At 43.1% G+C, this 23187-nt stretch overlaps 1 protein-coding gene across 1 annotated transcript in view; it reads left to right on the forward strand.

Moving 5' to 3' along the window:
- Positions 1–23187, forward strand: part of RFC1 (replication factor C subunit 1) — a 1497679-nt gene that overhangs the window by 90167 nt on the left and 1384325 nt on the right. The window contains exon 2 of the mRNA XM_044063570.1: positions 487–606. Within this exon, the coding sequence (XP_043919505.1) occupies positions 487–606 (120 nt within the window). The remainder of the gene's footprint in view (positions 1–486; positions 607–23187) is intronic.

The raw sequence follows: 23187 nt of genomic DNA on the forward strand, positions 1-23187 counted from the left end.
GAAGTTCTAGTTCAGAGTATGCCTGTAATGCCACATCGTCTGCATACAGCAACTTTGTTGATCTTTCCCCTTTGACCTGCTTGCTAATGTAATCCACCACCAGTATGAACAGCAGTGGGCTCAGAGCTGAACCCTGATATACACCCACTCTCACTGGGAACCCCTCCGTGAGGCCAAACACTGTTCATACTTGAATTATTGGGTCCTTGTACATAGCCTGCACTAATTCTACCAATGTTTCTGGAACTTCAAAACTTTGAAGTCCCAGAAGTAAAGTACACCTTAGTTTGAAATCAAGAAGGGGTGGGCTTTACTCTCGGCAAGCATCACAAAGCATTCCTACTTAATTTTGTATCTAGAGCTCCAGATATACTTGTGTGTGTGTGTGTGTGTGTGTGTGTGTGTGTGTAATGTTTTTATATTGCGTTCATGATTATATGCAGTAGTAGACTGAAAATAAATTACATTTTTATTGCATCTTAATAGATTCTGATATTGACGAGTCTCCACCAGTGAAAAAGAGCACAGTGGTGTCCAAGAATTCCTCATCTAAACTTGCTACAAGTCTACTAAGGAGGGAGTCTGTTGACTGTGTTCCTGAGACAGGTAAGTTTTTCATAAGCCTTTTTTGAGAATGTTTCAGAAAGGAAAAAAAAAATTATGAAATCTGTTATAAAACTGGAAGAATGCACAAACCTGTAGCACTTTAATGCAGATCATAATGTGCTCGTGTGTTTGATACATGTATGCCTTCGCTCTCTAGGTGAATCTTGGCATCCATGTTAAGAACAACACAGTACAGGGTTGTGATCGGTGAGACTATCATGGTTCTGTGCAGGTCATGGAGCTTTATCTGCTCCATGTATTATTAGTTACAAGGGAAAAAATTACTAAGTATTTTGCTGGCTTTCAAAGTGGTAACACTTGGCGGACTCTGTCAGAAAGGCAGTGTTACCCTGTCACATTTGCACTTTCCTTTAATGGCTCTCTACTGTCTAATTTTTCATAGAGGTCCAGAATATTGCTTCATGATTTTGGTCAGTTCTTCATAAAATCTGTGGTTTTCAGACAAACCAGAGGATTGAAGCCACTGAGTAATGACATAGATTTGAATTTCAGAGCTTGAATCCTTCACATTATGTAGGTGAACACATCCTGTTACTCTACCAACTTTCTACATTTTTATTAGAAATTAGGGACACATTAAGGGTACAGACAGCAGGCAGAAGCCAATCTTTACTCTGCTACTGTCATTTGGTGGTCAGTACAGGCAGATTTTACTGCTGAGAAATACTTTATCTTAATATAAAGCAGGGGATTCTTAACTTTAAGATTGTGTTGCATGTGCTTAACTGGTTTGCATTTTTCCGAATATTGGAGTGTAATCAGGACACTCGCATTACTTTTGAATATGTGCATATCTTTAGCAATTATGTCCAGAAGCTTGAAAAACTGTCATGAATTCTTTATATTCTTCATGCATTCTGTAATGTTGATTTGCTTTCTAAAATGCAGTATTGAAATGTGTGCTTGTATTAAAGAACATTCCGAGTAAAAAAATGTTGTAGATTTAATTAGGTTGTTAGAGAAAAAATAAAGGTATGAAGTATTTGATTGGTAGATGTTCTTGCTATTACGTGCTGTTTATAACTGCATGGCATATGGTTTACAATAGTATTCCGATTATTAGCAATTTTGTTGTACTATATGGAACAAATGTATTACTGTCTCAAGACTCGCATAAAGGCATTGCATGCAAGAAAGAGTTCATTGAATTTGGTACATTCCAGTGAATCACTTTTCAATGAATGCTGAAACAAAAAAACTTATCCCTGTCAATTGGTTCATATTTGCAAAGCATAGAATGAAGTGGGGGGCAGGAGATGCCAGGGGCTTTGGCAGTGCACTCCCTTAACTATGTAACCTGCTGTGAGTTTGCAGGTCCTCGGAGTAAATTAAAATTATTGCAGATCAAGTGTTTGAATGGACTTTGTTTTGTCATTCTGAGAAGAGTAGATTACTGATGCAAATAATTTCATATGTCTGTTAGTATGCTATGACCGAATTTGGTATGATATTCTGAATATTGGTGAACAGTTGCACACAGGCTAAAGTTGTATGCAGAGGTTATTTGAGTTTAACTGGACAGTCTTGTGGGATTTTTTTTTTTTTCTTTCCCAAGGGAGGCCCAGTGAGACAGTATCATTAAGTACACATTCCTTTGTTACAAGCATTAGTACACCAAAGTTGCAGAGATTCTACTTCGGAACAGTTGTGCGTTATGATTACAGTGACTGCTGAGAGTAGTTAGTAATGCATAGAAGGAAATATACTAAGGTTATGTTCACAGTTCTTGGGAATTGGCTGTAAATGCGTTTTTTTTTTCTTTGCTTGCTGCTTTGTCGTTTGCTCATTCCTCCTTCACTGGGGTGAAGGTCACCCAAGAGGGGCCATCATTCAGGCAGCCATCTGGGATGGTTTGAGATCTTTTTTGCATGTTTTTGTAGACCTGCCCCTCACATGAACCTAGGAAAGTGTCAGAAGGAGATGTGCAGTGGATGACCGTGAAGGACCCCCCCCCCCCCCCCCCCAAGTATGAGCAGGGCTTTCCTAAGTATCCACCGGGGGAAATGGAGCAAAATAGTGTGGTGCTGAGTGTGCGCAACCCCATCCACCCCTCTCAGGAGAGGTGAGTGGACTGTGCTCCTTCACTTGTCACCTTCCCTGTCTAGCCTCTCTAGTGTCAGAGCTGCTATTCAACCCTAGTTGTTTGAGTCACAGTCAAAATTGGCTGTAAATTTAATTACATTACAAATGCTGTACAACATAAATTTGTTTAGCCTTTGATTATTGGAGATGTTCATCGTGTTTCACTGTTGAAGTCATTACACTTGGGTTATCCTGCTGGCAGGCTACCCGCAGTCGGCCTGAATTCCAAAGTCTTGGTCCGGCGTCGGTAGCTGTCGCCTCTTCCCTGACATCAGTGCGCCAGGGGTATAAAAGATGCAGCCGACAACATTTTCTTCAGTCTTTCTTGCCGTGCGGTGCCCGAAGCAAAAGCAGATGTTCTTCATCTCACATTGCTGCAGTCCTTACATATGGGTAGTCCGCTGTCCTCGGTCGGCCCGAATACCAAAGTATTAGGCTGACGTCGGTCAAGGCGCTTAAAACTGACATCAGGACGTCAGGGTACAAAAGCGCATGACCGACGTAATTTCCTCAGTCTTTTTTGCCGCATGGTCCGATGCAGAAGCAGCGTTGCAAGTGCCGTTCGGCGTTCTGAAATTTTTCGAATTCGGAGTTTCAGACCGAATCCAAGTTGGCTAAGTACCCCGTTGGGGAATATTTTGTTTTTTTCTTGCCTCGGTGTTTTACCGGATGTCAGAAAAAGTGAATAACTGTATTTCTTGTGGGAAACAGATACCGCGTAGGGATTATCATTCTTTGTGTATTCCTTGTTTGGGGCCTGAGCACGACGTTGTTGGGTGTCGCTTTTGTGCTAGATTCAATAAACGCACTATTAAGCGAAGGTTAGATTGTGCTAGGCTGGTCTTTGGGAAGCGGTGCAATTATAATATGCCGTCGGATTCTCCGGCGCCGCTTCTGAAGAAGCGCAAAGACAAAGCAGTTAAACCCAGGCAAGATGAGTCGTCCGTTCCGGACGCCGGTTCTTTAGAGGTTTCAGTGGAACCGGTGGTTCCGACGGAGACTTCTCTGGAGTCTCAGGGGGAGACTTTGATTTTGCAGGAGGTGGTCTCTCAGGAGGCAGGTCAGGCTGAAGGGGCTTCTCAAGTTACTGTACTCCCTCCCTTCCTAGGGTGGTTAGGCCTTCTCCTTCTGTTTCCAAGGCTTCTCCCAGAGGCAGGCCAGTTTTAGCTTCTGTTGGTGTCACTCCTAGTTCAGCAGGGTCTGTGCCTAAGAAGCACATGCTTAAAATGGCAGAAGATTTGATTACTCTGATTAGAGGTTCTTTGCCCCCTCCTGATAAGAGGCCTAGGGTGGAGCCAGAGTTGGGAAGTTTTGAGCAGGTTTCGGATGTTTCAGAGTCTTCAGCTGAAGACTTGCAGGAGTACTCTCCTTATTCTGATTCTGATGCAGATGATTCCACTCCTTCTGCTTCTCCTCCAGAGGATTTTTCTTTTTCAGAGACACTTCATTCTATGAGGGAACATTTTAAGTGGGAAGGTCAGGACTTCTCTGATTCTAGGAAAAGGCTTAGGGAGTTTTTGCTGTTACCCCAGCATAGGCCCTTGGCTATACCCCCTGTTCTGGATGTTGTGGAAGATGTGTTTGCAGAGGCTTCACTTAATCCTGAATGTTCTTCGTCTTCCATTGCTGCAGTCCTGACTATTGGGTATAGTCCGCGTCCCAGTCGGCCCGAATACCAGAGTATAAGGCTGACGTCGGTCAGGGCGCATTAGACTGACGTCAGTACGTCAGGGTACTAATGCGCATGACCGACGTCATATCCTCAGTCTTTTTTGCCGCATGGTCCGATGCAGAAGCAATTTTGCGAGTGCAGGTTGGCGTACTGAAATATTTCCGAAACCGGAGTTTCAGACCGAAACAGAGTTGGCTAAGTACCCGTTGGGAACATTTTGGTTTTTCTTGCCTCAGTATTTTACCGGATGTCAGAAAAAGTGAATAACTGTATTTCTTGTGGGAAACAGATACCTCATAGGGATTATCATACCTTGTGTATACCTTGTTTAGGGCCTGAGCACGGCGTTGTTGGTTGCCGCTCTTGTGCTAGGTTTAACAAACGCACTATTAAGAGGAGGTTAGACTGTGCCAGGTTAGTGTTTGGGAAGCGTTGCAATTATAAAATGCCGTCGGATGCTCCGACGCCCGCTTCCTCCAAGAAGCGCAAGGATAAAACAGTGAAGCCTAGGGTTGAGGAACCGGCAGTCCCGGACGTCGGTTCTTTGGAAGGCTCAGTGGAGCCGGAGGTTTTGCCAGGAGTTTCCATGGAGTCCCAGGCAGAAACTATACTCTTACAGGATGTGCCTTCTCAGGAGGTAGGTCAGGCTGAGGGGGCTTCTCAGGTGACTGTTCTTCCCTCTCTTCCCAAGGTAATTAGGGCCTCTCCTTCTGTTGCCAAAACTTCTATGAGAGGTAGGCCTACTTCAGCTTCAGTGGGGGCTTCTCCTACCATTTCAGGTTCCGTACCTAAGAAACATATGCTTAAGATGGCAGAAGATTTGATTACTATGATTAGGGGTTCTATGCCCCCGCCTGATAAGAGGCCTAGGGTGGAATCTGAGTTTGAGAGTTTTGAACAGTGTTCTGAGGCTTCAGAATCTTCTGTGGAAGATTTGCAGGAGTATCCTACCTATTCTGATTCTGATGTGGATGATTCCACTCCTACAGCGTCTCCACCTGAGGATTTCTCATTTTCAGAGACTTTGCATTCCATGAGGGAGCACTTTAAATGGGAAGGCCAGGATTACTCTGACTCCAGGAAAAGGCTTAGGGAGTTCTTGTTTTTACCCCAGCATAGGCCTTTAGCTATTCCTCCTGTGTTGAATGTGATGGAAGATGTTTTTGCAGAGGCTTCACTGAACCCTGACTCTTTGCCTCCTGCTCCTGTTAAGCCTGATAGGTATTATAGGGTGCCCGAAGCTCATAAATATTTGTTTAAGAGTCCTAGGGCGGACCCAGAAACTATTTCTCAGGGGCCTAAGGGTGTAAAAGCTTCTGTGGTTAAAAATCCTGTCCCCACTGATAAAGAGGCGAGGGCTTTGGATAGGTGGGGAAAGAAAGTGTATACTTCTTCCACTCTAGCCATGAGAGCTTTGAATTGTCAGTTTCACATGTTAAAATATCAGAATTACCTTCTTTCACAATTGAAATCTAAGGTGGATGCTTTGGCGGAAGGTATTGAGTGTAAAGAGTTGCTGGATTTGGTTCATGTGTCCGAACAAGTGGGTAAGCATTCTTTGCAATGTGGTTTTGATGCTGTACAGGCCTCCTCGAGGGTGGCTGCTACCAGCTCTGTTCTTCGCAGGCATGCCTGGTTGAAGGATCAGAATTTAGCTGAGCATGTTAAGACAAGGATTTTGGATGCTCCTTTACAGTCTGATGTGTTGTTTGGTTCGCCTGTGGAAGCTGTTTTAAAGAAAATGGAGGACAAAGCTAAGTCTATGCAAACTGTTAAAGATTTTTGCAGGTGCAGCCACCGAAGTTTAGTAGAAATTGGCCTGCTAAGGGGTGGACATATCCTGCTTATGATTCTCAGTCTAGGGGTAGGTCTAGGACGTGGTAGGGGCAGGGCTCAAAGTTCTTTTAGGCCTAGAACAGGAGTTCACCTGCTCAGACTTCTGGTGAGGGCAGGGGTCAGTCCTTTCGTAAACAGACCCAATGACCTGTTTCTTCAGCTGCCAGCAGATTCACGTCTGGCAGCTCCTTTGGGGGGAAGACTGTCTCTTTTCAAAGAAAATTGGGATTTAATTACTCAAGACAAATGGGTGTTGGATATCATTCACCACGGTTACAGATTTTATTTCCATACAATGCCCCCTTTCAAAGGCATGCCAGACGTTCCTCCTCTACAAAGAAAAGAGGCTCACAAGCAAGTTTTACAGTTACTTCACATAGGGGCCATTCAGCCAGTCCCTGTGTCAGAGAGGGGCCTAAGATTTTATTCTCGCCTGTTCCTTGTACCAAAGAAGGGGAACACGTGGAGACCAATTTTGGATTTATCTCTCCTCAACACGTTTTTGGACATTCCCAAGTTCAAGATGTTGACGTTACAACAGCTTTTACCTCTGCTGGGCAAAGATCACTGGATGGTAACTTTAGATCTCAAGGAAGCTTACCTTCATGTGCCTATAAGGCTAAGTTGCAGAAAGTATCTGCGGTTTCGAGCTGGAAATTCTCATTATCAGTTCTCTGCATTGCCCTTTGGCTTATCTACTGCGCCCAGAGTATTCACAAAGGTTCTGGCTCCAGTGATAGCTTACTTCAGGCTTCAAGGAATTCAAATCTATCCTTACTTGGACGACTGCCTGATTCTGGCTCAAGAAAAGGAAGACCTTCTCAAGCATCTGGAATATGTTATAGCAGTGCTAAGATGCCTAGGGTATTCTGTGAACGAAATAAAGTCCAGTCTAGTACCCTCTCAAGACATGTGCTTTCTGGGTGTAAGACTGAATACAGCAGCCCAGATGGCCTTTTTAACCCCGGACAAACAAAAGAGTCTGTCACTTTACTTCCATCAACTATCTCATCAGTCCGTGCTGACTGCAAGGACAGTCCTTCAAGCATTAGGGTTCATGGCATCTTGTATTCTGGTGCTTCCCAATGCCAAACTGCATATGAGGAAGCTACAATGGTATCTCAAAAATGTATGGACACAGCACTGCCAGGATTTGGACACTGTCATTCAAATAATACCTTGCATTCAAAAGGAATTTTGTGGTGGGCTCAGGAATGTCACCTAAACAAGGGACTCTCTGTGACCCGGCCAGAGGCAAGTCAGATTCTAACGACAGATGCCTCGGACATTGCTTGGGAGCTCATCTAAATGGAAAGTGGATACAAGACAAGTGGCCTGCCAGACTACAGCATCTACATATCAACATGAAGGAGATGTTAGCAGTCCAGTTTGCATTAATGGCTTTCAAGGAGTTACTTCTTCCAGGGCAGGTGTTGATTCTAACAGACAACACAACTGTCATGTGGTACATCAACAAGCAAGGGGAACACATTCTTATCCTCTATGCAGGCAAGCAATGATTTTATGGGAGACTGCGCTAAGCTTGCAACTAACTCTTCAGGCAAGGTTTCTGCCAGGAGCACAGAACTCCTTAGCAGATGTGTTAAGCAGACAAATCATGGATCCCCACAGTGGAAACTGGATCTTCATGTATTTCAGAAACTGACAGTGTCATGGGGAACTCCAGACATAGATCTGTTCGCTTCTCCACTAAACCACCAGCTGCCAAAGTATTGCACAAAGGGGTTTCATCACACAGCTTGGAAAGTGGATGCTCTGTCTTTCAGTTGGAAAAACCTTCATGTGTATGCCTTTCCACCTCTACCACTTCTTCCAAAGGTACTATTAAAGGTCAGACAAGACAGGCCAAGGATGATTTTGATAGCTCCAGATTGGCCTCTGCAACACTGGTACCCACTTCTACGGAGTCTGGTAAAGAAGCCTCCATGGCCTTTGCCTCTGATTCCTCATCTGTTATCTCAGAAGGACGGTCATCTGCTCAATGTCAAGCTTCAATCTCTTCATCTCACAGCCTGGCATATTCTGTGTTGAAACACAGCAGGTCTCAACTTCCTCAACAAGTTTTAAATGTGATTATGGAAGCTAGAAGGCCTAGTACTAGGAGAGTGTGCAGAAAAATGGAAGAGATTTTTATTTTGGAGTACAGCAAAGAATTTGGAGATTTCAGAGCCTAATTTGAGTGTGGCTCTTCAATATCTTACTGAATTATTGGACAAAGGTTTGTCCTTCTCTTCCATAAAGATTCATGCTGCAGCAATTTCAGCTCACTATGATTGTGACCCACCTTTGTTTTCGCATCCTTTGTTCAAGCAGTTTCTTAGAGGGGCAAAGAATATAAGACCCCACGTAGAGCTCCTACTCCTGCTTGGGATCTCAATTTTGTGTTGGAAAAACTTACTCTACAACCTTTTGAGCCTGCAGCTACTGCTGAATTGAAATATTTGTCATGGAAGACTGCTTTTCTGTTGGCTATTACTTCTGCAAGAAGGGTGTCTGAGTTGCAGGCCCTTATGGCAGTAGAGCCCTTTTGATTTTCCATAAGGACAGGGTATCATTACGCACTAATCCTTCCTTTATGCCTAAGGTGGTTTCTAGTGTGGCTTTAAACCAAACTATTCATTTGCCTACGTTTTCTGCAGATCCTCAAAATAAAGGGGAAAAGATTTTGCACACTTTAGATGTACACAGGCAATTGCGTTATTATTTGAGCAGGACTAAGAATTTTAGGCAGTCTCAGCAGTTACTTGTTTCTTTTGCTTTGAGTTCACAGGGCAAGCCTGTGTCAAAACAAACTATTTCTAGGTGGATTGGCTTTTGCATTGCATTTTGTTATTCCCATCATGGCAAGGAGATTCCAGCTGGGATTAGGCCTCATTCTACTAGGGCTACTGCCACTTCAACAGCATTTCTAAGGGGGGTGGCAACTAAGGATATTCTGGAAGCAGCTACTTGGAGTTCAGTGCATACTTTCTCTAGGCATTATCACCTTCCTATATACTCTAAGACTAGGGCTGGTTTTGCCACTGCTGTTTTACAAGGCATGTTGTCAGCTCCTGCTGCTTTATAATTTGCCAGCCTCCCTTACCTCTGCTTTGGGATTCTACCCAATAGTCAGGACTGCAGCAATGGAAGACGAAGAACATAGTACAGTTTTGTACCTACCATAAATGTAGATGTTCGAGGATTCCATTGCTGCAGTCCAATTTACCCTCCCTCCTTCCCCTCTGTGTTTAGGGGTGGTTGTGTAGGTGAGTTTACATGCTTATATTTTATATATATATATATATATTGTTGTATATATTATACATGTTTTTGGTGCAGGTTGTTTTGGGACTTGTCTTTTTGGGTCTTCTGACATCTGGGGCAAGAAAAGACTGAGGATATGACGTCGGTCATGCGCATTAGTACCCTGACGTACTGACGTCAGTCTAATGCGCCCTGACCGACGTCAGCCTTATACTCTGGTATTCGGGCCGACTGGGACGCGGACTATACCCAATAGTCAGGACTGCAGCAATGGAATCCTCGAACATCTACATTTATGGTAGGTACAAAACTGTACTTTCTCTGCCTCCTGCTCCTGTTAAACCGGATAGGTATTACAGGGTGCCTGAGGCTCATAAATATCTTTATAAGAGTCCTAGGGCGGACCCAGAAACTATTAGTCAGGGACCTAAGGGTGTCAAGGCCTCTGTTGTAAAAAATCTGGTTCCTCTAGATAAAGAAGCCAGAGCTTTGGATAGATGGGGAAAGAAGGTCTATACATCTTCTACCTTAGCTATGAGGGCTTTGAATTGCCAGTTTCATATGTTGAAATATCAAAACTTTCTTCTTTCTCAATTGAAGTCTAAGGTGGATGCTCTGGCGGAAGGCATTGAGTGTAAAGAATTACAAGATTTGGTGCATGTCTCTGAACAGGTGGGTAAGCATTCATTACAGTGTGGTTTTGATGCTGTGCAGGCCTCGTCTAGGGTGGCTGCCACTGGCTCAGTTCTTCGCAGGCACGCCTGGCTGAAGGATCAGAATTTATCTGACCATGTTAAGACAAGGATTTTGGATGCTCCTTTGCAGTCTGATGTGTTGTTTGGTTCACCTGTGGAGTCAGTCTTGAAGAAAATGGAAGACGAGGCTAAGTCTATGCAGGCTGTTAAAGATTTTTTGCAAGTTCAGCCTCCAAGTTTAGTAGGAATTGGCCTGCTAAGGGGTGGACGATCCTTCTTATGATTCTCAGTCTAGGGGTAGATCTAGACGTGGTAGGGGCAGAGCTCAGAGTTCTTTCAGGCCTAGAACAGGGAGTTCACCTGCACAATCTTCGGGTGAGGGCAGGGGCCAGTCCTTTCGTAAACAGGCCCAATGACCTACTTTTTCAGCTGCCAGATCCTTCTTGCCTGGCAGCACCTTTGGGAGGAAGGTTAGCACTCTTCAAGGAAAATTGGATGTTGATTACCCAAGACAAATGGGTATTGGATATCATACACCAGGGTTACAAGTTTTATTTCCATACCTTGCCTCCTTTCAAAGGCATGCTGGACGTTCCTCCTCAGAAAAGACTAGAGGCTCGCAAACAAATTTCTCTACTACTTCAAATAGGGGCCATACAACCGGTCCCTCTGCCAGAAGTGGGCCTAGGATTTTATTCTCGCCTGTTTCTAGTACCAAAGAAAGGAAACACGTGGAGACCAATTTTGGATTTATCTATCCTCAACACATATCTGGACATTCCCAAGTTCAAAATGTTGACGTTACAACAGCTTTTACCTCTGCTGGGCAAAGATCACTGGATGGTGACTCTGGATCTCAAGGAGGCTTACCTTCATGTTCCTATCAGGCCCAGTTGCAGGAAGTATCTGTGTTTTCGGGCTGGGACTTCACATTATCAGTTCTCTGCATTGCCCTTTGGCTTATCTACTGCCCAGAGTGTTCACGAAGGTTCTGGCTCCAGTGGTAGCTTTCTTCAGGCTAAGAGGAATACAGATCTATCCTTATTTGGACGATTGCCTGATTCTGGCCCAAGAAAGGACGAACTTCTTCATCATTTACAGTATGTGATGGCAGTGTTAAGATGCCTGGGGTATTCTGTGAACGAAATAAAGTCCAGTCTAGTACCCTCTCAGGACATGTGCTTTCTGGGTGTGAGACTGAATACAGCATCCCAGATGGCCTTTTGACCCCGGACAAACAAAAGAATCTTTCTCTTTACTTCCACCAGTTGTCTCGTCAGTCCAGGCTGACTGCAAGGACAGTCCTTCAAGCCTTGGGGTTCATGGCATCTTGTATTCTGGTACTTCCCAATGCCAAACTGCATATGAGGAAGCTACAATGGTATCTCAAGAATGTATGGACACAGCACTGCCAAGATTTGGACACTGTCATTCAGATAATACCTTGCATTCAAAAGGAATTTTTGTGGTGGGCTCAGGAATGTCACCTAAACAAGGGACTCTCTGTGACCCGGCCAGAGGTGAGTCAGATTTTAACGACAGATGCCTCAGACAAAGCTTGGGGAGCTCATCTAAATGGAAAATGGGTACAAGACACGTGGCCTGCCAGACTTCAACATCTACATATCAACTTGAAGGAGATGTTAGCAGTCCAATTTGCATTGATAGCTTTCAAGGATTTACTTCTTCCAGGGCAGGTGTTGATTCAAACAGACAACACAACTGTCATGTGGTACATCAACAAGCAAGGGGAACGATTCTTATCCTCTATGCAGACAAGCAATGATTTTGTGGGAGACTGCTCTCAGTTTACAGCTAAATCTTCAGGCAAGGTTTCTGCCAGGAGCACAGAACTCCTTAGCAGATGTGTTGAGCAGACAAATTATGGATCCCCACGAGTGGAAATTGGATCCTCATGTATTTCAGAGATTGACAGTGTTATGGGGAACTCCAGACATAGATCTGTTCGCTTCTCCACTAAATTACCAGCTGCCAAAGTTTTGCACAAAAAGGTTTCATCCCACAGCTTGGAAAGTGGATGCTCTCTCATTCAATTGGAGCAATCTTCACGTGTATGCCTTTCCACCTCTGCCTCTCCTCCCAAAGGTACTGCTGAAGGTCAGACAGGACAAGCCAAACATGATTTTAATAGCTCCAGATTGGCCTCGACAGCACTGGTACCCATTACTGAGAAGTCTGGTACAGGAGCCTCCATGGCCTTTGCCTTCGATTCCTCACCTGCTGTCTCAGGAGAACAGTCATTTACTCAATGTCAAACTTCATTCTCTACATCTGACAGCCTGGCATATTCTGTTTTAAACCCTGGAGGGTCTCAGCTTCCACAACAAGTTTTGAATGTTATTTTGGAGGCCAGAAGGCCTAGTACAAGGAAAGTTTACGCAGATAAATGGAGGAGATTTTTATTTTGGAGTACAGCAAAGGACTTTGATGTTTCTAAACCTAATTTAAGTGTTGCTTCAATACCTTACTGAGTTATTGGACAAAGGTTTGTCCTTCTCCTCTATAAAGGTTCATGCTGCAGCAATTTCTGCTCACTATGACTGTGACCCACCATTATTTTCTCAGCCTTTGTTTAAGCAATTCCTTAGAGGGCAAAGAATATAAGACCCCACGTAGAGCTCCTACTCCTGCTTGGGATCTCAATTTTGTGTTGGAGAAACTCACTCTACAACCTTTTGAGCCTGCAGCATCGGCAGAGTTGAAATATTTATCATGGAAGACTGCTTTTTTGTTGCCCATTACCTCTGCTAGAAGGGTTTCTGAATTACAGGCCCTTATGGCAGTTGAGCCTTTCTTAATTTTCCACAAGGATAGGGTGTCTTTGCGTACTAACCCTTCTTTTATGCCTAAAGTGGTTTCTAGTGTGGCCTTAAACCAAACTATTCATTTGCCTACTTTTTATGCAAACCCCCAAAATAAAGGGGAAAGGATTTTGCACACTTTGGATATACACAGACAGTTGCGATATTATTTGAGCAGAACTAAAGGGTTCAGGCAGTCTCAGCAGTTGTTTGTTTCTTTTGCTTTGGGTTCTCAGGGCAAACCTGTTTCAAAACAAACTATTTCTAAGTGGATTGGTTTTTGTATTGCTTTCTGTTATTCCCATCATGGTAAGGAGATTCCAGCTGGGATTAGGCCTCATTCCACTAGGGCTACTGCCACTTCTACAGCTTTTTAAGGGGTGGCTACTAAAGATATTTTGGAAGCAGCTACTTGGAGTTCAGTGCATACTTTCCCTAAGCATTACCACCTTCCACTTTACTCTAAATCTAGGGCTGGATTTGCCACTGCAATTTTACAAGGCATGTTGGCAGCTCCTAATGCTTTATAGTTTTGCCATCCTCCCTTACCTCTGCTTTGGGATTCTACCCATATGTAAGGACTGCAGCAGTGTGAGATGAAGAACATAGTACAGTTTTGTACCTACCATAAATGTAGATGTTCGAAGATCCACATTGCTGCAGTCCAATTTACCCTCCCTCCTTCCCCTCTGTTGTTGAAGGTGGTGGTGTGGTTTGTGTTGTACATATTGTAAATATGGTTAGTGCACGGGTGGTTGGTTAGGTTTTGCTGGTTTTTGGCTTTGGCCTTTCTTGTTGGGGCCTTCTGACATCTGGGGCAAGAAAAGACTGAGGAAATGACGTCGGTCATGCGCTTTTGTACCCTGACGTCCTGATGTCAGTTTTAAGCGCCTTGACCGACGTCAGCCTAATACTTTGGTATTCGGGCCGACCGAGGACAGTGGACTACCCATATGTAAGGACTGCAGCAATGTGGATCTTCGAACATCTACATTTATGGTAGGTACAAAACTGTACTTTCTCAAGTGCTGGTCGGCCGACTCCTGAGATTTTTGAAATTGAATTTCAGATCCAAAGTCTTCAATAAAGCTAAGTACCCCGTTGGGGAAACTTTTTCTTGCTCCAGACCGATGTCAGTAAAAGTTAACAATTGTATTTCTTGTGGGAAGCAAATACCTCATAACGGTTTTCATTCTTACTGTATTCCTTGCCTAGGCCCCGACCACGACGTTGCTAGTTGTCGGTTTTGCACTAGATTCAACCAACGCACTATTAAGCATCTGTTCTATTTTGCTTTACATTACTTTGGCCGGAGGTTTAATTATATAATGCCGTCAGAGCAACCGACGACCGGAATTCATAAAAAGCACAAGGACAAAGAAAAGGACAGGCATCCGAGGTCCAAAACCAACGACAAAGCCTCTTCTAGGCCAGTTGCCGGTTGTCAGTGAGGCGCTTTTGCAGCCCCTGACACCCGCTACCTCAGAGCCAAAGGCCGCCTCCGACTCCCACGTGGAGACAACTAGGCCTCTGGAAACTCAAGGTATTGGGCCTATGGAAACTATTATTCCCTCAGATGGGTCCGGAGCCACTGAGCAGGCATCGGCTTCTGAGGGTGTTTTCAGACCTACACAGCTTACTAGCAAGACCACTTCAGCAGCCAAGGCAAAGTCTAAAACACCTATAAAGACAAAGAAACAAGTACAGCATTCACCTGGACAGTCATCCATGCCAAAGAAACAGATGCTTAAAATCGCCGAGAACCTAATTACTCTGATCAGGGGTTCCCATCCCCCTCCTGATAAAAGACCTAGGCAAGATACTGACTATGATTCCTCTGACCAGGTTTCTATTTCCTCTGATTCCTCTTCAGAGCAGGGATATTCTCTTCCTCCCTATGAGGACTCAGACGCTGAAGAATCTATCCCTTCAGCCTCTCCTCCTGAGGATTACTCTTTTGGGGAAACCTTGCACACCATGAGGGAGCATTTACATTGGGAGAGCCAGTATTATTCAGAATCTTTTACTGCCTCAGCACAGACCCCTTGCTATTCCCCCTGTTCTAGATATTGTTCATGATGTTTTTTCTGAATACATTTTGTCTCCTGATTCTTTACCCCCTGCACCAGTTATGCCTGATAGGTACTACAGGGTCCCAGATTCACATAAATTTCTTTATAAAAACCCTGCTGCTGACCCAGAAACAATTTCTCAGGGTCCCAAAGAGGTCAAGACTTCCACTGCAAAAAATCCTGTTCCCTCTGATAGGGATTCTAGAGCACTGGACAGATGGGGGAAAAAAGTTTACACCTCTGCTTCTTTAGCTGTAAGGGCTTTAAACTGCCAGTTTCACATGCTTAAATATCAACAATACCTAATGTCTTTGCTCAAACAGAAAATGCTTACAAGCTCAAAAGTCCTGACAATAAGGAAATGCAGGATTTATTGCATGCAGCTGAACAAGTGGGAAAAGCATACTTTGCAATGTGGTTAGTGGTGCTGCGGTAGCGTTGTCGCCTCACAGCAAGACATTGTCGCATTCGATTCTCAGAGTGTCTTCTGTGTGGAGGCATGCGTGAATGGGCGTGCCTTCGTTGAAGGTTGTGCGTCAGGGCTGGTAACTCGGCACGTAAAAATCCACTACCAAACATTAGCGGACTAGAGTTCCACTGTGGCGACCCCTAACCGGGATAAGCTGAAAACCACAACAAGAGGCTTCTTGCAGAGCCGCAGTTACAGGTTCTGTCATTCGAAGGCATACTTGGTTGAAAGAACAAAGTTTACCTGATCATGTTAAAGCAAAATTGTTGGATGCTCCATTACAGCATTATACTTTGTTTGGTGTTAAGGCAGAAGAGGTGTTAAAGAAAATGGAGGATAAAGCAAAATCAATGCAGACAGTAAAGGATTTCCTACAGGTTCAGCCACCCAGATTTAGCAGGAACTGGCCTTCTAAAAATTGGTCCTTTCCAGTGTCAGACAGGCCACAAAAAGGCAGATACAGATGCCCAAGAGGCAGATCTCAGCCACAAGGCACATACAGACCTAAGCAATGGGGTGCTTCAGCCCCCAAAGGTGGAGAAGACAAATCACAACCTTGTAGGAAACAGTCCCAATGACTTCCCTCTACCAATGCCAAGCACTTGCCTTTTGGCGGCACCCTTAGGGGGAAAACTAGCACTTTTCTCACAAAATTGGCACATAATTACCCAAGACAAATGGGTACTGAATATTTCCCAGGGTTACAGGTTCCTCTTTCACACCCTACCAAGGCCAAAAGGTATGCCAGACCTGCCACACAATCAATGAGCAGGGGCACAAAAACAAATTTCTGCTCTCATGGACATGAGGGCTATTCCAAAAGTACCACAGCAAGAGCAGGGACAAGGATTTTACTCAAGACTTTTCTTGGTGCCCAGAAAGGACAAAGCTTGGAGACCAATACTGGACCTGTCTACTCTAAATACTTTTCTGGATGTTCCAAAATTCAAAATGTTGACACTGCAGCAACTTCTACCCATGCTGGGCAAAAAGTCCTGGCTAGTTACTTTGGACCTCAAAGAGGCATACCTGCATGTCCCAATCAGACAATCTTGCAGAAGATACCTCAGATTCATAGCTGGCTCAAGGCATTACCAATTCTCTGCACTGCCCTTTAGCTTATCTACTGCGCCCAGGGTCTTCACAAAATGCCTGGCACCAGTAATTGCATTTTGCAGACAAAAAGGAATTCAAATATATCCCTACTTGGACGACTGCCTTATTCAAGCAGACAGCAAGGACATTCTACTAAAGCATATGGCGTTTGTAAAAAGATTACTAACTTGCCTAGGGTACACAGTAAACGAAAATAAATCAAAACTAGTGCCCTCTCAAGAGATAATATTCCTGAGTGCAAGCTTAAATACAACTGCCCAGATGGCTTATCTCACGCCAGACAAACAAAGGCAACTGACTTATTACTTTCAAATGATTGCAACAAAGACCCAGCTACCTGCAAGAAAAATTCTGCAGGATTTGGGCTTCATGGCATCCTGCATCCTGCTAATTCCATATGCAAGACTGCATATGAGGAAGCCACAATGGTATCTAAAAAGTGTTTGGACTCAACATTGCCACAGCCTGGAAACAACAGTTACGCTCATTCCCTGCCTACAACAAGAGTTTTGATGGTGGGCACTGGCCTGTCACCACAACAAGGGACAGCCTTTCACTTTACCCACAGCCAGGCAGACACTAACAACAGATGCATTGGATTATGCCTGGGGAGCACACATGGTGGGAAAATGTATACAGGGCACGTGGCCCACAGACCAAATGCATCTTCATATCAATCAAAAAGCGATGCTAGCTGTACAGAATGCCCTGACAGCCTTCAAGGATCTACTACATCCAGGACAACTATTACTAAAGACGGACAATACTACAGTCATGTGGTACATAAACAAGCAAGGGGGCACACATTCCTACCACCTCTGCAGGCAAGCCATGACTTTGTGGACACAGCACTGACCTATCAAGTACATCTGCAGGCACAATTCCTGCCGGGAAAGAAAAATACTCTGGCAGATGAACTAAGCAGAAACCTCATGGACCCTCACGAGTGGAAACTAGATCCACAAGTCTTCAGCATGATAACAAAGAAGTGGGGATGCCCAGACATCTTTTTGCCTCTCCTCACAACTGCCAACTACAGAGATTCTGCACAAGGACTTATCACTCACAAGCATGGAAGGTGGATGCTCTATCATTCAGCTGGAAAAGCATAACAGTTTATGCCTATCCACCACTCCTCTTCTCCCCAAGGTACTCCTAAAAGTCAGACAAGAGAAGCCAAAAATTATTCTGATTGCCCCAGACTGGCCACGCCAGCAGTGGTACCCAATCCTAAAGACCTTGTCTCAAGGGCCAGCCTGGACTTTACCTCAAATTCCTCATCTGCTGACACAACAAAACAATCAGATCCTGCATAGCCAACTCAGAACCTTAAAGCTGGCTGCATGGCGAATAATATAGCTATTCAGAACACACCTCTCTCTAAAGCAGTTATGGATGTCATTTTGGAAGCCAGGAGGCCCAGCACCAGGAAATCTTATGCAGAAAAACGGAAGCGATTCTGTGCTTGGAACCAGACACAACGACTTGAACTCCTTGTCCCTAATATTCCTCAGATTTTGCAATACCCAACTGAGATGTTGGACAAAGGCCTATCCTTCCCATCAATAAAGATACATGCCTCTGCCATTTCAGCTCATTACAATATGTAACCTCCTATTTTCTCTCATCCACTACTAACGCAGTACCTCAGAGGGGCAAAAAACATAAGACCCCCAAGGAGAGCACCTATACCAACATGGGACCTCAACTTTGTCTTGGAAAAGCTCACACTGCCTCCTTTTGAACCAGCCAATTCAGCTGAGATAAAATTCTTATCATGGAAAACTGCTCTGCTCCTAGCAATAACTTCAGCAAGAAGAGTCTCAGAGTTACAGGCATTAATGGCAGAGGAACCTTTTATCATTTTTCATCAGGACAGGGTTTCTCTCAGGACAAACGCAACATTTATGCCAAAGGTAGTATCTAGCATGGCTCTTAACCAAACCATTAATTTGCCAACCTTTTATCCAAATCCCCAGAATAAAGGGGAGAGACTTCTGCACTCTTTGGACATACACAGACAGCTACGCTTCTACTTGGACAAAACAAAAGCTTTCAGAAAAACTGAGCAACTTTTTGTGGCATACGCTGCAGGATCACAAGGAAAGGCTATTTCAAAGCAGACTATTTCAAAATGGATAGGGCACTGCATTTGTTTCTGCTATGCACAACATGGCAAATCAGTGCCTAAGAATATTAGGCCACATTCTACCAGGGCAGCAGCCACATCAGCAGCCTTTCTCAGAGGAGTACCAACCAAGGAAATTTTGGAGGCTGCAACCTTGAGTTCAGTGCACACTTTTTTACCAAGCACCATCATTTACCTCTTTACTCTGAATCCAGAGCAGGCTTTGCCACTGCAGTTTTGCAGGGCCTCATAGCCACTCCTAATACTATTTTAGACCCAGCCGCCCAACCTCAGCTTTGGGACTCGACCAAAGTGTAATGACTGCAACAGTGAAACACGATGAACATAGTACAGTTGTGTACCTACCATAAATGTAGATGTTCGAGTGTATTCACTGTTGCAGACCAGGTTACCCTCCCACCATCCCCCTATCATTGCTGGGACTTATTTATACTTCTGTATTCTATACAACCTATATGGTATATTTGCTTGTAGAGGAAGGTAATGTTTGTTAGTGTATGATTTTTTATTTGCATATTTATTTAGCCTACCCTTTTGGGGGCACCTGACATCTGGGGAAAGAAAAACTGAAGAAAATGGCATTGGCTGCATCTTTTATACCCCTGGCGCACTGACGTCAGGGAAGAGGCGTCAGCAACCGACGCCGGACCAAGACTTTGGAATTCAGGCCGACTGCGGGTAGCCTGCCAGCAGGATAACCCAAGTGTAATGACTGCAACAGTGAATACACTCCAACATCTACGTTTATGGTAGGTACACAACTGTACTTTTTTGATATCCGACAAGATTTCCTCCCTGTGACTTCAAGTTGTAGCAAGGAGAATGGTTGTTAGTATGTATCTTCTATCTTTGCAGAGTATTCGGTCTTCTTGGAAATAGTGTGCCATGTCAATGGTTCCATTTACTAACTTTTGTAGTCCTACTTGGAGACTTTATCACTCACATGTAGCTAAAAACTCGTGCCTGCTCCTTAACTCTAAACAAAATTAATTCTCACCCCAATATAAAAACCAAAAGCAATCTACCAAAATTACATCAGCAAGCAAAACTAAAATACAAATAGTCGCACAGCAGTCAACTCTTTGGAGTTGTCATTGATGAAAATCTCAGATTTGACTATATCTTATAAATCATAAAAAGACCAATTAGAAAATGGACGGCCTCTGTAGAGCCAAACTGTACTGTACAGACACAGCTCAGCAAACAGCCTCAACCTACGTCCTCTCAGCCCTCCTTTATGCACCACCTATCCTAACTAACCTATATACCTCATTTGAATCCAAGCTAGCTTCTTGCTGCAATAAAATTGCAAAATTTGCAACTAACTCAACACATAGGACTTGCCACTCTCAAGCCTTGAGACATTTTAAATGTCTCAAATTGAGCAACATTCTAAAACATTCACAGTTAATATCTGCATATAAACTTATTACTATCTAGGTAGTACAACTATCAATCACCAGTGATTTGTTGAAAGCTCTACACTTTTCTTGAGATGGGAACTTTAACATGTGACCTTAGGTCTGACAACATAACTACAGAGCCAATCGCAGACCTTTTGAGCAAGGCGATCTGGTACCAAAAGCATTTATTTTAATTAATGTATTTGTCTTTGTTAAAGCCCATTTTCAGTGGGAGCCCAGTGGTAAAATAAAAATGTGTTGTGATGGAGCTTAACAAGCGAATTTGCACAGTTCTCAGAAAAAAACTGTTACATTTCACAGAAAAAAAAGCAGTTACAAGATCGATATGTATGTGTATACAGTTTTGGTAGCTCTAAACTGTTGCAAAGAGCAAATGAATTTATACTTTAGAAGGGAAAATGTTGTAGCATCCGTTAAGTAAGCATTGTAAGGAGGTGCAGACATTTTGAGAGCATTTAGAGTTTAAATTGTGGTAGAGGAGATAAGTTAGAAAAGATTTAGGTGAACTGAAAAAAGGGAAAGAAAAGGAGAGAGAGAGGTGTTAATGATTGAAAAGGGAGTAGGTTAAGATGTGGAAGAAAGATGGAAAAAACACTGGTATACTGGAGAGTCTGCCTATAGCTAAGCATGACCATGATTTATTCACAAGTAGTTTGAGCAGGTATTTAAAGTGTGGTAGTTTGTCAAAAAGACAGATGTGTATTTCATGAAATTTATGAAAGGAGAAAATCCTTGTATGGCTTCAAGCTGGCCAGAATGTACTCTTCATTCTAAAGTGGAAGTTTACAGCAGTAAGTATCCCTGCCTTTGTAGGAACCCCTAAGTGATTGTCAATGTGATTATTAGGTACCCCAGTGTCCACTATCTCTCCAGAGATGCAGTGGAGCTGCTGGATTCTTGGACAACCTCACTTAAGCTTTCAAGACTGATTTCAATACTTATCAACCCAACTTAAGTGAACTGATAGTGTGCCTTCATTTAGGAGGAAATTCATACAGCTATCAGTTCGGCTTTATAATAAGTTGAACAGATACAACTTAAGGCTATAGCAGGTTATTGGATAATACAACTTGCTCTCCTCTTGTAACCAAGACCAGCTGTACTGTAATGCTATCCCATCTTGATTGCATCTTCTTCCTCCTCTTCTTTCGGCTTTTCCCGGTTAGGGGTCACCACAGCAGATCACCTGTCCGCTCATGATTGGCAGTGGAGTTTTATGGTGTTGAGTTGCCAGCCCGGCGCCCAACCTTCCACAGAAGGCACACACATGCACGCACTCACACCTAGGACCAATTTAGAGTGTCCAATCCACCTACAGCATGTCTGAGATGTGGGAGGAAACCCACGTGACCACAGGGAGGACATGCAGACTCTGCACAGAAGGCACCCCAGCTGAGAATCGAACCAGAGAACCTCTTGCTGTGAGGCGCAATGCTAACCACTGCACCACCGCGACCGCCCCTAGAATGGCAAAAGTTTTTCTAGATCTTGTGCCATCTTTTTGCTAGGTATTCAATCTTAGAAACAAACAACGCAATAAACTTGATAAAAAATACACAAGGAAAGGAACAGGTCACAAATCACGCCAGCCGAAGTAAAACAAATATAGCCTTTTACTTGTAAGCGCTTTCATGCATATGAATACATGCACTTCTTCAGACAAACACAGAAATATATTAACACACTTATATAGGCTTTGAATACCCAGCTGACCCATTTTGTGAACATTGATCTAATTAATTATCCAATTAAGTCAGGGTAAATCAAAGCAACTTCGGTAAAAACAATACATACAAAAACTGACTGCACAAATCTGCAAAAGTCTTTGATTGCATATATGTTTTGCCAACTACCAAAATTTCTACATTATAAAAATAAAAGTAAACACATATATCAAGAGGAATTGTGTGTAAAGATGTGTATAAATCTATTTTATATGTTTTATAACTACAGAAATATTTTGTATTTCTGTAGTTATAAAACATATAAAATAGATTTATACACATCTTTACACACAATTCCTCTTGATATATGTGTTTACTTTTATAATGTAGAAATTTTGGTAGTTGGCAAAACATATATGCAATCAAAGACTTTTGCAGATTTGTGCAGTCAGTTTTTGTATGTATTGTTTTTACCGAAGTTGCTTTGATTTACCCTGACTTAATTGGATAATTAATTAGATCAATGTTCACAAAATGGGTCAGCTGGGTATTCAAAGCCTATATAAGTGTTTTAATATATTTCTGTGTTTGTCTGAAGAAGTGCATGTATTCATATGCATGAAAGCGCTTACAAGTAAAAGGCTATATTTGTTTTACTCGCTGGATTTGTGACCTTTCCTGTGTATTAGGTATTCAATCTTGCCTCCTTTCTTAGAAAGATGGTTTCTTTTTTTTTTTTTTTTTTTTTATTTGTAGTGTAGTTTTCCACTTGTTTAGGCTTGCATAGCCCTCTTAAGGTGATAAATTCCCTGTCAAATGCAGTAGCTTCTTACAGTTTAATTGCCGATTCAAAACTTAAATCTTGTCAGCATTATGGAATATGGCATCTTGTAAGGTATCTGCCCGAGGTCACATCATACAGGAAGCTGGATTTGTATTTGCTCATATTTTCTTCTAATACTTTAAACTTAAGCACAACCTTAGAAAGACTGATAGTTTTAAAAATACGGAAAATCTGATGTCCCTTTATACCAGAAATAAATGATAAACTAGTGGAACTGAAAAAGTTACAACTGATAAACCAAACAAAAATGCAGAGCAAACGGAGCGGCGACCCAAAAACCAGTTGATTCGACCATTTTTATTCAAACCACTATATACGAACATAAAACTCCACAAACAAACGCCTTCTCTTATAGCAATGCGTTTTCGTCTTTTACAAGTAGACTTCATCAGATGACTAGTGAATCATGTGTTTCTCATATTTATATCAAGTTAGTTTTGTTTGGTTT

Source organism: Protopterus annectens, chromosome 2.part1, assembly GCF_019279795.1.
Source record: "Protopterus annectens isolate FY-2018-M chromosome 2.part1, PAN1.0, whole genome shotgun sequence".
Taxonomy (NCBI): Eukaryota; Metazoa; Chordata; order Ceratodontiformes; family Protopteridae; genus Protopterus; species Protopterus annectens.